The 13,901-nt window shown below is 36.7% G+C and overlaps 4 protein-coding genes and 1 pseudogene across 7 annotated transcripts in view; 3 read left to right on the forward strand and 2 right to left on the reverse strand.

The window, feature by feature from the left end:
- Nucleotides 1–95, reverse strand: part of LOC149527336 (rust resistance kinase Lr10-like) — a 2,556-nt gene extending 2,461 nt beyond the window's left edge. The window contains 1 exon segment of the mRNA XM_089783031.1: nucleotides 62–95. Within this exon segment, the coding sequence (XP_089639157.1) occupies nucleotides 62–95 (34 nt within the window).
- A 1,152-nt stretch (nucleotides 96–1,247) lies between these two features.
- Nucleotides 1,248–2,384, forward strand: LOC110413242 (rust resistance kinase Lr10 pseudogene; annotated as a pseudogene).
- A 1,217-nt stretch (nucleotides 2,385–3,601) lies between these two features.
- On the reverse strand, nucleotides 3,602–7,211 carry LOC110413153 (rust resistance kinase Lr10-like). 2 transcript variants are annotated; one of them, XM_021423869.1, is made up of 4 exons: nucleotides 6,423–7,211; nucleotides 5,168–5,182; nucleotides 4,986–5,012; nucleotides 3,602–4,884 (listed from the first exon to the last, which is right to left on the reverse strand). In XM_021423869.1, the coding sequence occupies exons 1-4, from the start codon at nucleotides 7,171–7,173 to the stop codon at nucleotides 3,797–3,799; spliced, it is 1,881 nt and encodes a 626-aa protein (XP_021279544.1). In that variant the 5' UTR covers nucleotides 7,174–7,211; the 3' UTR covers nucleotides 3,602–3,796. The 2 variants fall into 2 exon arrangements, with proteins under 2 accessions (XP_021279544.1, XP_021279545.1); XM_021423870.1 differs by lacking the exon at nucleotides 5,168–5,182.
- Nucleotides 7,212–7,582: 371 nt separating this feature from the next.
- Nucleotides 7,583–10,279, forward strand: LOC110413154 (rust resistance kinase Lr10-like). Its single transcript, XM_021423871.2, has 4 exons — nucleotides 7,583–8,339; nucleotides 8,510–8,542; nucleotides 8,750–8,779; nucleotides 9,067–10,279. Exons 1-4 carry the CDS (start codon nucleotides 7,592–7,594, stop codon nucleotides 10,116–10,118), a joined length of 1,863 nt encoding a protein of 620 aa, XP_021279546.1. The 5' UTR covers nucleotides 7,583–7,591; the 3' UTR covers nucleotides 10,119–10,279.
- A 219-nt stretch (nucleotides 10,280–10,498) lies between these two features.
- On the forward strand, nucleotides 10,499–13,887 carry LOC110413156 (thioredoxin-like 2, chloroplastic). Of its 3 annotated transcripts, none has more exons than XM_021423876.2 (5): nucleotides 10,499–10,877; nucleotides 11,878–12,060; nucleotides 12,854–13,018; nucleotides 13,324–13,462; nucleotides 13,757–13,887. In XM_021423876.2, the coding sequence occupies exons 1-4, from the start codon at nucleotides 10,653–10,655 to the stop codon at nucleotides 13,453–13,455; spliced, it is 705 nt and encodes a 234-aa protein (XP_021279551.1). In that variant the 5' UTR covers nucleotides 10,499–10,652; the 3' UTR covers nucleotides 13,456–13,462; nucleotides 13,757–13,887. The 3 variants fall into 3 exon arrangements, with proteins under 3 accessions (XP_021279551.1, XP_021279550.1, XP_089639187.1); XM_021423875.2 differs by having other exon boundaries at nucleotides 13,754–13,866; XM_089783061.1 differs by lacking the exon at nucleotides 13,757–13,887 and having other exon boundaries at nucleotides 10,501–10,877; nucleotides 13,324–13,747.
- Nucleotides 13,888–13,901: the final 14 nt, after the last annotated feature.

Raw genomic sequence — 13,901 nt, forward strand, 5'->3', positions numbered from 1 at the left:
CCCTTCACGCTGTCGATCCTGGTCTAAAGAAAAATGACTGCTCCTCCCTTCCTCTTTATGCCTGGACAGCAAACAACCTTAGTCATGACTCCCATTTTTACTTCAACTCCAACTTCCCCTACTATCAGCGATATTCGTTGGCCTCGGGAACAAAGGATACCGTGACTTTTCTTAATTGTTCAACCACAATGAATTCTTCCGAATATCTGGACCCATCTCCTTGCATAACTAATTCTTCTCTACCACAAGCTCACCCTCAGTATGTTTTCCTTGGAAATCTGCAAGCAGCATCCCTGAACTTTTGTGAATATGTATTAATGACTCCGGCGGTGATTCAAACAATTGGGAATCACACGTATGCTGATATCCACAAGAAATTGACCATAGGATATGAGCTTTCATGGAGTCAATCTTTTTGTTTAATTTGTGCAGTAAATGGAGGATATTGTCCTTATTCAGATGATTCTCGTGAATCCAAGCGCATCTGCTGCAGAGGACAATTCTCGAATGTTCATTGTGAGGAAGAATCCTTAATGATTTATTTTGGTTGCTAAGAAAATGTATTTAAGGATATAAAACACTGAAATATTACGATAAACACCGCTAAGGCATCAATCGAGTAAGATTTTCTTCGCATGCTCCATTTGTTCGGCTCTTGAGTCTTGACCACTAAAAGTGTCATTAGATTGCTTTTGACTGGTTTGCTCTTTCTTTCAACTTCACTTTTTCTCATTTACAAATATGAAATATTGATTTACCTGTTGCTGTTGCAGGTTTTGGACAATATTTATGGAGCACAATACAGGGTAAGCCTCCAAATAAACTTACTAATAATTCATCGACTATGTAAATATGCATAAACATGATTGAAATCATGCTGATCTGCGTTTTAACATAGCATAGACTCAAAATTTGAACAAATGAATGAATCCGGTGTTTCTTTGAAATTTAACATGATCACTTATTTCTCAGCATGCCACTAATCTGTTTCCCTTCTCTGTCTTACAGGCTGCATAGGACTGGTACTGAAAATTGTTGGTAAGTTTTTCATACAACATATTTCAGGCTAGAAAATTTGTGTTATATGTTTTTGTTTTTTGAACCAAGTGAGTATCATCAGTTCGAACATGACATTTTATATAACTCAATCTGTTTCTAGAAAGTGAAAGAAGTGGATATCATGTGCCATCTTCCACCTTTTACCCTCTTGCACAGTTGAGAAGGAAAAAGGATCGACCTTGATAGATACCAATGATAAACAACATTTGGCAGATAATATCATGTATAGTAGTATTTCTTTTTGGTCTTACTGTTTATGAACTTGCTTTGCATTTGTGTTTTTTACCTTGTGAAGGGTGTTTTACCATGTTAAAAGCTGCCGTTGGAATCCCATGCACGTTTTCGTGTCTAGTTTATAAATGGTGGAGACGAGCGTCAATCGATAAATGTGTTGAAGAGTTCTTGCAAAACTACTGGATGACAGATGACAGATGACAGATGACAGATGGCTTCAAGGAACAACTGGGTCAAGGTGGCTTTGGCTCTGTATTTATGGGAAAGCTATCAAATGGTTGTCTAGTTGCGGTAAAGATGCTGGCAGAGGCCAAGGGCGATGGGCGAGATTTCATGAATGAAGTGGCAACAATTGGGATGATCCGCCATGTACACGTGGTACAACTTCTTGGATTCTGCTTTGAAGGATATAAAAGGGCTCTCATATATGAATACATGTCCAATGGATCTCTTGACAAGTATCTGTTCTCTCAAGAGGACGTCTGCACTCTAAGTTGGAGCAGGATGTATGAGATTGCTTTAGTCATAGCTCATGGGATTGAATATCTACACCGAGGTTGTCATATGAGGATCCTGCACCTTGATATTAAGCCTCACAACATCCTTCTTAACGAAGACTTCACTCCAAAAATTTCTGATTTTGGCCTTGCCAAGTTGTATCCAAGAAATGATAGTGTAGTTTCTCTGACAAATGCTAGAGGAACTATGGGATACATGGCTCAAGAATTGCTGTATAAAAGTATTGGAGGCATCTCCTCTAAATCGGACGTTTACAGTTTTGGAATAGTGTTGATGGAAATGGCTGGGAGAAGGAAAATTCTCAAATGTTCGTGGAGAATTTGAGCCAAATCTACTTCCCATCATGGATTTATGATCAACTAGAACAAAAGGGTAAAGTGGAAATCAAGAATGCCACAGCTGAGAAAAAGGATATAGGCAAAAGGATGATCATGATTGCTCTCTGGTGCATACAACTGAAGCCTGCAGATCGTCCTTCCATGACCAAAGTGGTGGAGATGCTTGAAGATACTTCAGAGCCATTGCAAATGCCTCCCAAGCCCGCTTTAGCTCCAGAAAGGAAACGTAGCTGATGGTCTTCAGAAATCTTACAATAAGGAATCACTTTGATGAAAGTGCTATGTAATTCCGTGTGTGTGCTTGATTTTGTTCTTATGATATATATCTGCAAGAATATAGTTACAGTTGAACATGCACCAATTACTTAAATTTAGCACAAATGATCAAGTTCTAGCAAACATCAAGGTGCCAAAATGTCTTGAATATTGAGAATTAATTACCTGTCATTAAAATACTACATCTCACAGAAAATTGCATGGCTCATGCTTATCAATAAAAGTTTCAATGCAATAATTAAAAGAGTTCAATCTAAATCTGCAGCGGATTTTGCATAATCACCAGAACAATCTTAGTGGAGTAATTCACACTAAAACATTTAAATTTATAAGAATTTTCAATTTGAAAACTTCATGTCTAAATTTACAAAAGCTGACATTTTAGGATTTTGTTTTGGGCTAGTATTAACGTTTTTGGAACATTTAGGCTACGGCCCAGCGGGTAAACAATAAGGGCCTGAATTTCCTGACTGCATGAGGTCGTCTAGTTTCTCTGGCCCAATCATATTTCAGGACTAATATGCAAACATACAAAAGGAAAACTCATGTACTAAAGTATGATTACTTTATTTTATTTTTGAAATATATTTTAGGATGAGATGCAGCGAAAATCGATCTTAAGAATTTTATGATGTTTATGACAATACAAAGGTTTAATTATTTAAACAGGATGTTTTTAACAAGAAATGGAAAAATGATTCACAGATTTTACCCAAAAAAAAATCCCACTAACAGCTAAATTAAATGTCTACTAAAATTAATAGTAGATGGAAAATCTATGGCTTTGCAGTTGGAGTTTGATAAGAGCTTGGCTTTGGGTTTCGGTAAGGCGCTAAGGGATGATGGTGTAAAGAAGTTTAATATATAGACAGACGTCCTAATTCTGGGGTCTCCTTTTTTGGGTTGGACAAGGGAGTTTTATGTTTTCTGGGTTTGGTGGCTGATCCCATGGGCAACCGGATCTCTGGTATTGTTTGCCTATGCGTAGAACAAGCCATGGAAGTGGCTTTTTTACTCTGCATGGACCGTTCTGCGCTACTAGCGTAAAGGGGTAATTTTTTGTTAATATCATATTAGTAATGAAATCACCAAAGTTTGCTTTTTCAAGAACAAAAAAATTAAAACAAAACGATGCAGAAGGAATGAAGGATGCAAACCAAGAAAAGAAGCTGTATTTCTGCGATTAACAATTTGGAACTGTCACAGTATCTTAACATGACAATGCTTAAGTGTCAAACTGATTAACAGAATACTACCATATTACACAAATTATCACTATAGTTCACAATTCTTTCATAATGATGCGAAATAGGAGTCCTTAAGTTCACTGGTGCACAAGTGCACTTTCATTCTGACCAGGAATGGCTTGCTTATGGGACATTCATGTCACTTGCTTCCGAGCTGAGGGAAGCAAAAGGATCCGGTGGTAGGGGTAAGCTTCCTTTTCTTCCTTCCAGCATCTGAATTACAGTGCTTATCGGAGGACGATCGCTCGGATCCCATTGTACGCACCAGATCGCCACAATTGATAACTTCTTCGCAATGTCAGCATCTCCATCTTTTTCCCCTTTAATTCCCAAATCCTCCCCACTTGCGAGGCGATCGTAAACCCACTGAGGAAAGTAAACTTGGCTTGTGTTTTCCACTGTCAGATCCTTGTTTTTCCTACCTCCAACCATTTCAAATAACAGCATGCCGAAACTGTAAACATCTGTTTTATATGATACATTTCCGATGTTCCCGGAGAAGTAAACCTCTGGTGCAATGTAACCCATGGTCCCTCTGACAGCAGTTATGGACACGACGCTTTCCTTCTTCGGAAAAAGCTTCGCTAAGCCAAAATCTGATATCTTGGGATTGAAGTCCATGTCTAACAAGATATTTTGTGGCTTGATATCAAAATGCAGGATTCTTTGGTCACATCCCTGGTGAAGATACTCGATTCCCCTGGCAACACCAATGGCAATATCTTGAAGCTTTCCCCAACTAAGCTTCGGCCTCCTTGAATTCGCTGGAAAAATAAATTTATCTAGTGACTTATTTAGCATGAACTCGTAGACGAGAGCTCGGTCTGATTCATCTGCACTATAACCCAATAATCGAACCACATTGACATGATGAATCCTTCCAATTGTACTGACTTCATTAATGAAATCTTCTCCATTGCTTTTGGAGTTGTCCAGTACTTTCACAGCCACCGGTACTCCATTTTCAAGCTCACCCTTGAATACACTTCCATAGCCTCCTTGGCCTAGCTTCTGCTTGAATTCATTTGTCATCTTTTGAATGTCTGCAAATGAGTATCTTGTTGGATTGAGAGACCTAAAATCTTCCAAAAATTTCTTAATTTTCTTTCGATTCTCCTCCGCCTCTGCTCTTCTTGATCTCAAGTACAAGATAATTAATGTGACCATGAGCGTTAGAGTAAGAATTCCGATTGAAATTCCGATGCTTACTTCTGCAGACAATTCATAGCTGATCATAAGTTTGGATGTAATTTGTCTATGACAACGTAATACAATAAGAACATATGTACTCTGGGTATTTATGTACACTTACCTTTAATGATATGCCCTGCTGATTTCTCTGCAAAAATCGAAAGATAACGAGTTAGAAAACTAATATTTCCGTGTCTCTGTTGGAATATAGAAAAACTAAAGTTGAAACTCTCAAGTTTCAACGTAATTTGGGTATAATTATTTAATACAATAAGAGCATATGTAATCGAGATATAGACTTACGTTTGATGATAGGTCCTTGCGATTGTACCGCAAAAATCAAACGATGAGAAGTTAGAAAACCAACATTTCCATGTCTTTGTTGAAATATAGAAAAACTATAGTTGGAGGTTATAAACTAAAACCATGTTAAGCTAGACATCTGCAAAAGGAAGTAGTGGTTCTGGAATTCCAACAACATATCATTTGAAGGTTAATTCGTTCTTGGTATTAACAAATTTTAAAGAGAAATGAAATTTCACTTGCAAGATAAAATTAAAAAAAAATGTGTCAAGATAAAAGCACTATATGTATATATATATATATATATGTATAGTATAAAAGTAGTATATGAGAACATTTTTCCTTGTCAATATAGTAGAAAGATTAAAAGGAAAAGAAATTGGTGGATTTAAACATTTTCATTCTTAAAATCCAATCACCCTATAAATGAGCAGAGAGTATGAAAAGGAACATTGATTCAACTAATAATAATGATAATTTCAACTAATATTAATGATGATTTCAACTGTAATTTTAGTAACTATTTTTTCAATATATCAATTGTATCAGATATGGGGAGGAATAAGATGAATTTTTCCCTTTCCCCTTTTTTTTTTTATTTCCTTCCCTCCATTTTTTTCAATCATGCAAACTATCCTGTCTTGTAAATTGTGTAGTAAGAGCAAAGAGAACAGAGTATAAAGCGCATTATTAATTTGAAGTGTTGGTAGGTTGGTGCAGAATTCTTCTTCAGAAGTCGACCTCAAGTTTGATTAGCTTATTTCTTAATTATTTTATTATTGAATAAAATAAAAGTTTATTTTATAATTAATATTTTAAAATTAAAGATATATTATTTATTAATAAAATAATTTAATTAGAATGGATTAAGTTTCAAAATCTATATCAAGGTTGACTTGAGTTAAGCTATCCGTATACCTAAACAAACGTATGTATTTCGATTAAAGTCGTATTTTATAGTTATGATTCTACCACATATGTTTTTTTTTATTTTGTCAAAAATCGATTTTATAGTATAGACGTTAACGACTTCCTCCTCTATGCCTTGCAGTAATGATTTTTCAGGCATTACGACCTTTAGCCTTAGAGACGTTGTAGTAAATACCTAAAATGAAATTGATAATCTTGTTTGAAAATCACTATCTTTATGGTTTAAATATAGATCCCACGGTCCCCGCCCCATACCAAGAGTCAAGCGAGCCAATAAAGCAATACGCTAAAAATAAAAAAATGAATAAATTAAAAGCAGATGTACCTTCATTCTGGCGAATTCCATTTGGAGGACTATATTCATTGAAACATTCGACTTGTAAACTATTATTTCCCTTCAATCGACATTTTCCTCCTTTTTCATGACAATCAAAACCGCAACCCAGAAATTCCCACGACAGTTTTGCAAAATTAGGAGTCAAAGGGTCGTAAAAATAACTAAAATTAGGAGTTGGTTCCAAGAGATATCGGTCGTAATAGTCCATATAAGATAAGGTAACATTTGCAATAAAGTGGCAAGAAAATAGAAGATCAAGACTCATGTAAGTTGAAGAAAAGGCAGCATAAACAAGATGATTGGAACTGCTGAGACAATCTATCAGGAATGTTTCTGGGTATGACCTTTGAATTCTTGACGAGCAGTTGAGCAGTACGTAATAGTCGAGCCAGTAATTCGTAAAAGGACTACCAGTGACGGTCAAGTTTTTAAGCCTTCTCGCCATGCAACCCTGGGGGTCTCCGATGTAAATTATCAGCATCTCGTAATCTATTACAGGCACGGAAAACTGCCCTGAATATGGAAATTCAATCAGTGTTTCGTTCCTCTCAGAGCAGGATAATTCAAATCCTGGGTAACCACAACTCTCTGGCTGTCGATCTTTAAGCCAAAAGGGAAAACGGACGGAAGGACCTCCTTCCCTGCAAGCTACATCTGGACATGATTTCTCAGCTTCTCCATGGCGTAAATATAAGAGAAAGATAATTAAATGAAAGGCTGTAACACTTTGTAAAGTCATTTTGTAGAGGGCAGAGCTGCTGAATACAAAGCAAGCATAAAAACTCTTCAAGCTTAGACTATATTAGTACCATCTAACAGCTCAAAGACCTCCCCGTGAGAAAAACGTTTCTCTGATTTTGACGTTATGAATAGCACCCTTTCACCAAAAAAGAAAGTCGCACGATGAGCGTGGATTGACCGACACCTCGCCCTTTCCAGGAGGATTCATCTCAATTCATATGAATCTTCATTGAAACACCTTCATTGACACAAAACACCAAGTCAATTATGTAATGTTACAATTGGCCAAAAAAGAGGTGAAAGAAAGGGATTACTGATTAGTGTTCGATAAAATAAATAAACAAAGGAGATCCTGATTCCTGCATGTACGAACTATTAAAAGTGGGTTCAGGACTCGCTTTGCTAGACTTCTCGCCATGCCAGTTCTTAACCTCCTAATTATAGCCTTGTTCTTCCTTCCAGTCTGCAATTCTAGGAAACAATCATCTTGTTCTTCTCTTTGTGGAAATTTATTAATACAATATCCATTTCGATTAAGAAATGATCCTGCAAATTGCGGACATTCCTTGTATGAACTTGCTTGTGAGCATGAGCGTCCCGTGTTAACAATAGATTACGGTAAATTTTATATCGAATCCATCTCATACGATAATGAGACCCTTCATGCCGTCGATCCTGGTCTAAAGACAAATGACTGCTCCTCCCTTCCCCGTTATGCCTGGACAGCAAGCAACCTTAGTCATGTCTCTGTGAACTATTACGACGACGATCGGCCATACTGGTTGTCCTTAAAAACAGAGGATACCATGATTTATCTTAATTGTTCAACCACACTGAATTCTCCTGAATATCTGGACGCATCTCCTTGCATAACCAATTCCTCCCTACCACAAGCTCACCATCTGTATGTTTTTCTTGGAGATCTGCAAGCAGCATCCCTATCCAGCTCTTGTGACTATTTCTTGATGACTCCGGCGGTGATTCAAACAACTGGGAATCTCACATATGCTGATATCCACAAGAAATTGACCATGGGATATGAGCTTTCATGGAGTCATTATTTTTTTTTAATTTGTGAATCAAATGGAGGATATTGTCCTTTCTCAGATGGTATTGGTGACTCCGAGCGCATCTGCTGCAGAGGACCATTGACGAGTGTTAATTGTGAGTAAGAATCCTTAAATAAAACATTGAAATAGTACGATAAACATCCGCCAAGGAGCCAATTTAGACACCAAATTTTCTTCCCATGCACCTTTTGTTTTATTATTCTTTTAACTTCACTTTTTATCATTTTTAGATATGAAATAATGATTTATCTGTTGCTGTTGCAGGTTTTGTACGTTATTTATGGATCGCGATACAGGGTAAGCCTCCAAATAACCTTTCCAATAATTCATCAACTATGTAAACTTGCATAAACATGATTGAAATAATGCTGGTCTGCGTTTTAAGACTCAATTTGAACAAATAAATGAATCCTGTGTTTCCATTGAAATTTAACATTATCACTTATTTCTTAGCATGACTCTAACCTGTCCCCACACGCCCTCGCCCCCTTCTCTGTCTTACAGGCTACATAGGACTCGTACTGAAAATTGTTGGTGAGTTTTTCATATAACATATTTCAGGCTAGATCATGACATTTTATATGGCTAACAAATCTGTTTTCTAGAAAGTGAAAGAACCTATTACCCTCTTGCACAGTTAAGGAGGAAAAAGGAGGAGATTGCACGAAATTTCTAAACTCCTCTGGGCAAGAAGGTCTTAATTAATCTTGACAAATACCAATGATAAACAGCATTTGGCAGATATCATGTATAGTAGTATTTCTTTTCAGTCTTAACTGTTTCTGAACTGGCATTTGCATTTGTTTTTTACCATATTGAAGGGTATTTCATTTTGATAAGAGCTGCCGTTGGAATCCTATGCATGTCTCTCTATCTAATTTATAAATGGAGGAAAAGAGCATCAATCGATGAATATGTTGAAGAGTTCTTGCGAAACTATGAGAACCTCAAACTCAAAAAATTTTCTTACTCTGACATCAAGAGGATGACTGGAGGCTTCAACGAACAACTGGGTCAAGGTGGCTTTGGCTCTGTATTTAAGGGAAAGCTATCAAATGGTTGTCTAGTTGCAGTAAAGGTGCTGGCAGAGGCCAAGGGCGATGGGCGAGATTTCATCAATGAATTGAGAACAATTGGGATAATCCGTCATGTCAACGTGGTACAACTTCTTGGATTCTGCTTTGAAGGATCTAAAAAGGTTCTCATATATGAATACATGGCCAATGGATCTCTTGACAAGTACCTGTTCTCTCGAGACGACGTCTGCACTTTAAGTTGGAGCAGAATGTATGAGATTGCCTTAGCCATAGCTCATGGGATTGAATATCTACACCGAGGTTGTCATATGAGGATTCTGCACCTTGATATTAAGCCTCACAACATTCTTCTTAATGAAGACTTTACTCCAAAAATTTCTGATTTTGGCCTTGCCAAGTTGTATCCAAGAAATGATAGTGTAGTTTCTCTGACAAATGCTAGAGGAACTATGGGATACATGGCTCCAGAATTGCTGTATAAAAATATTGGAGGCATCTCCTCTAAATCGGACGTTTACAGTTTTGGAATGTTGTTGATGGAAATAGCTGGGAGAAGAAAAAATCTCAATCCGTTCGTGGAGAATTTGAGCCAAATCTACTTCCCATCATGGATTTATGATCAACTAGAACAAAAGGGTGAAATGGAAATCGAGGATGCGACAGCTGAGGAAAAGGATATAGGCAACAGGATGATCATGATTGCTCTCTGGTGCATACAACTGAAGCCTGCAGATCGTCCTTCCATGACCAAAGTGGTGGAGATGCTTGAAAATACTTCAGAGCCACTGCAAATGCCTCCCAAGCCTTCTTTAGCTCCAGAAAGGAAACGTAGCTGAGGGTCTGCAAAAATCTTACAATAAGGAATCACTTTGATGAAAATGCTCTGTAATTTCATCTGTGTCCTTGCTTTTGTTCTTATGATGTATATCTGCAAGAATATATTTAAAGTTGAACAACCACCAATTAATTAAATTTATCACAATATGATCAAGTTCTAGAAAACAACAAGGTGCCAAAATGTCTTGAATATTAAGAATTACCAATGAACTGCATTAGTTTCATAATCGTTGTCAAAGAAAGAACACCTCTGGCAAAGCTCAGAGTGAAGAGTGTATGAAGCCTCAAACGACAGCGTATTGGGGAGCGGAAAAGCAACGTAAGAAATGAAGGTGCATACGTGGCGCGTCTTCTTCCGTCAAATCACGTCCTTCAACCAAAACTATCTCCTTCCCTTCTCCCCTGTTACTCGTCGGCGCCTTTTCTCATCAGCTCTTTGAATTTTGATCTTGATGTAGGTATAGTATAAATTCACTTACATACTATAAAGATCAAAACCCAAAGCTCTGTTTTTTTTTTCTCTCAATCTCTTGATGGCAGATGTTATTCGATTATCATCATCATTGTTAATTCATTCGCTTCGTTTCTCTTCTCCCTCACTGCTCACCTCCTTTGCCTCCACGTCGAATTCTCCTCAACCGTGTCTTTCAACCAATCAGAATCTAGATAAGATAATGTATCCTCTTTCCAATTCTTCTTCTTCTAGTGGTCTTGGTCGCCTTGCTTTTTCTCCCAGAGGGCAATCGCTCTCATTCAAGGTACAAAATTTTGGCCTTCTTTCTGATTTTGAATTTCTATTTTCAATTCATTAGGGAAAATTATGAATACCCATTTGCTAAAAGTGTTTCCTTGTGCCATTTTATTTGGTAATTATGATTTTTATTGTAGGATAAAGAGTTGTTTTGTAAACCCGTTATTGGAATTAGGCAGCTTTAGATTCCGTTTGAGCTAAATATGGGTATTTGATGCAAAGATTTGTACTTTCTGAAATATTCTTGTTTAAAAGTGAACTTTTGGTAATGACTTTTCTCTAATTTGCCGACCCTTTGGTAGTTCTGGTTGCCCATCATGACTATATGGAAATTTTATATTTTTAGTAACAGATATTCCATTTGTAAGGCTCTTCTCAGGGTTTCCTGTTGACGTTTTTTCTTGATTTAGAGGCAAGGTAACTATGTTGATTTTAGCTACTTAACATGAAAGCGGACAACCTTTAGCCTTCCTGCTGTATACCAGTTTGTAGCATGCATGCTTTAAATAACAGTTCTACTACTTGTAGCATTAGATACCAGGTTTATTCTATATATTTTTTCGGGTAACTGAGGTTTATTCTACATTACTTTGTTAGATGTTGGTGGTTTGGAGATTTGACACCCTCTCCTACTGTGCAAGATGCTTTTACTAACTGCCAACTTGTTTTTCTCTGGGAGCATAAGTTTTGTATTTTACTGATCTAAATAATCAAAATATATAGTTATTGGACCAAGCATCAATGGATATAGAAATTTAGAAGGTGAGTACATCACTTGTATTGAAATTCCATGCTGATATTTCTGAGTCTCGGTAGTTGCAATGTGATTCATCACATTCACATCTTTTCATAATGGGATGTTTCTTGCAGATGATAAATCACCTACTAGTTCTCAACCACGTCTCACAACACTTTTCTGACATTGCTTAATACTATTTGAGTAATATAAATTTGATTATTTTTCCTATTTATGGGACAATGCCATTAATCAAGTTCCTTCACTTCAGGTACATGCAACTGTTGACAAAACTGAACAACCAAAATGGTGGGAAAGGAATGCAGGACCAAATATGATTGATATTCATTCTACACAAGAATTTTTGAATGCCTTAAGTCAAGCAGGAGATAGATTAGTTATTGTAGAATTTTATGGAACTTGGTGTGCTTCCTGCAGAGCATTATTTCCAAAGGTAACTTATTTGTTGCTTTCATTTTTTAATGGTTTTATGATCAATTCAGGGTCAAGATTCATGATGGACAAAATTATGGTCTTCATAAAAGTTTTGGTTGCTATAATTGGTGATAAAGTTATGAATATTACCAAGTTAGGCAAAATGTTAAAAGGTATGATTATCCTGATTCACCCCTTCTAGGGCCTTAGGTTTTAATTGGGTACTGACTTATTGTTACTTTGTGTAATATAGTAGTACCTTCTTTAAAGTAACTAATAATATAATATTCTCATTTCATTCTGTATCTTTTCTTTCCATCTGGCAACTTTAAGGAAGAAGTGGTTACCAAAAAATCATGTTATTATTCATGTCTAGTAGGAGTCAGAATGCCTTCTTTGGAGTGGTGCCAGATGGGGCCTGAAAGATATTGGTTGACATAAAAAAAAATCGAAGAACTGTGCTAGATAGTAGTATTTGATTTACTTTTGTTGTAGGTTTGTGCAGAAGACATATCTTTAGGATATAATGAGTGCCTTGTCTATATACCCTTCCATGCTTATTGTGTTGCCCATTTGTAAACTTGTCATCGATGTTAAGATGGTTAGCTTGACACGGTTGCCTTCAGTTTGCTTGGGATGCCCCAGTGCCTCCTCTGGTAGAATACAGGGTGAGGGAAAAAACGTTTTCATAGAAGTAAAACTTATTTTGGTACAAAGACATGCATCATAAGGGCTACTTTCTTCTGATACTCTAAAACTATTCCTGAATTGTAACTATTTTCTCCTAATATTTCTTATAAACAATCTCTCAGCTCTGCAAGACCGCTGAAGAACATCCAGAAATTATATTCCTCAAAGTAAATTTTGATGAGAACAAACCTATGTGTAAAAGTTTGAATGTTAAGGTGCTTCCTTATTTCCACTTCTATCGAGGAGCAGATGGACAACTGGAGTCGTTTTCATGTTCACTTGCTAAGGTGAGCTGTTTCTGCTTGCTTTTTTCTGCTCTTGGTGTTTGACCTGAGAAATTATTTTCCCATTGATTGCTTGAAAATGGTCCAAATGAAGAATATGAAATTGCCATAAAATGGGTTCATGTTCGTTGAAATATTCACCATTTATTTGCTCTTGTTAGCATAGATAATGTTTCATACTTGCCCAACGTTCTTGTTTCAATGGTCAATTTTCTTACGCTACTGTGTCATTATGGAAAACATTCAATATCAAATACCAAATGCTTTTTCACTTTACTTAATCTGGATCTTTTCAAAATGGTCTCCAGTTTCAAAAAATAAAAGATGCCATTGAACTGCACAACACAGCTCGTTGCAGCATCGGTCCACCCAAGGGAGTTGGAGATCTTAATCTTGAATCTGTCTCTGCTCCAATTGACAAACCAACTGGATCAACTTAAACATGGGGTAAGCAATTGGTCTATAAATATGCATGCCAAGTGAACTCCTACGTAAGCCATTTAATATTTGTATACTGGGCAATCCATGTAAAAGAAAGTTAACAGAATTCATTATTTTGATGCATTCTTTGTCCCTGTAATGTAAGTTCAAAAGAAATGATATCTTCAGAACATTCTTGTTCCCATTTATATTTGTGAGATGTCTTTCATGAAGGCATGTCAGCAAGCAAACTTCAAACAGATCAGAAGCTCTCGATTTTTCTCAGGCAGCTCACACCGGAGCTCTTTTCTTGTTCAGCAGGTTGTTGGTAACTTTACGTGGGTACAGGTGTTTGCACATCCGTCGAACATTTATTTATCTCAAATGTAACAATTTACATGTACATGTAATATGTCAAATGTAGACAAGGCATTTCGTGTTGGGAAATTAACATTGAGAGAAAAAG

This window comes from Theobroma umbraticum, unplaced genomic scaffold (genome assembly GCF_002168275.2).
Source record: "Theobroma umbraticum cultivar Fairchild unplaced genomic scaffold, ASM216827v3 scaffold_4.1, whole genome shotgun sequence".
Lineage (NCBI taxonomy): Eukaryota > Viridiplantae > Streptophyta > Magnoliopsida > Malvales > Malvaceae > Theobroma > Theobroma umbraticum.

Bases quoted from the DNA above. Each gene is read 5' to 3' on its own strand.
- LOC110413153 (XM_021423869.1), bottom strand. From the start codon at position 7,173: ATGACTTTACAAAGTGTTACAGCCTTTCATTTAATTATCTTTCTCTTA. The intron at 4,885-4,985 runs GTAAGTGTACAT...AATTGTCTGCAG, and splicing joins AGCAGGGCATATCATTAAAG to AAGTAAGCATCGGAATTTCA.
- LOC110413154 (XM_021423871.2), top strand. From the start codon at position 7,592: ATGCCAGTTCTTAACCTCCTAATTATAGCCTTGTTCTTCCTTCCAGTC. The intron at 8,340-8,509 runs GTGAGTAAGAAT...TTGCTGTTGCAG, and splicing joins ACCATTGACGAGTGTTAATT to GTTTTGTACGTTATTTATGG. The intron at 8,780-9,066 runs GTGAGTTTTTCA...ACCATATTGAAG, and splicing joins ACTCGTACTGAAAATTGTTG to GGTATTTCATTTTGATAAGA.
- LOC110413156 (XM_021423876.2), top strand. From the start codon at position 10,653: ATGGCAGATGTTATTCGATTATCATCATCATTGTTAATTCATTCGCTT. The intron at 10,878-11,877 runs GTACAAAATTTT...CCTTCACTTCAG, and splicing joins GGCAATCGCTCTCATTCAAG to GTACATGCAACTGTTGACAA. The intron at 12,061-12,853 runs GTAACTTATTTG...ACAATCTCTCAG, and splicing joins GCAGAGCATTATTTCCAAAG to CTCTGCAAGACCGCTGAAGA.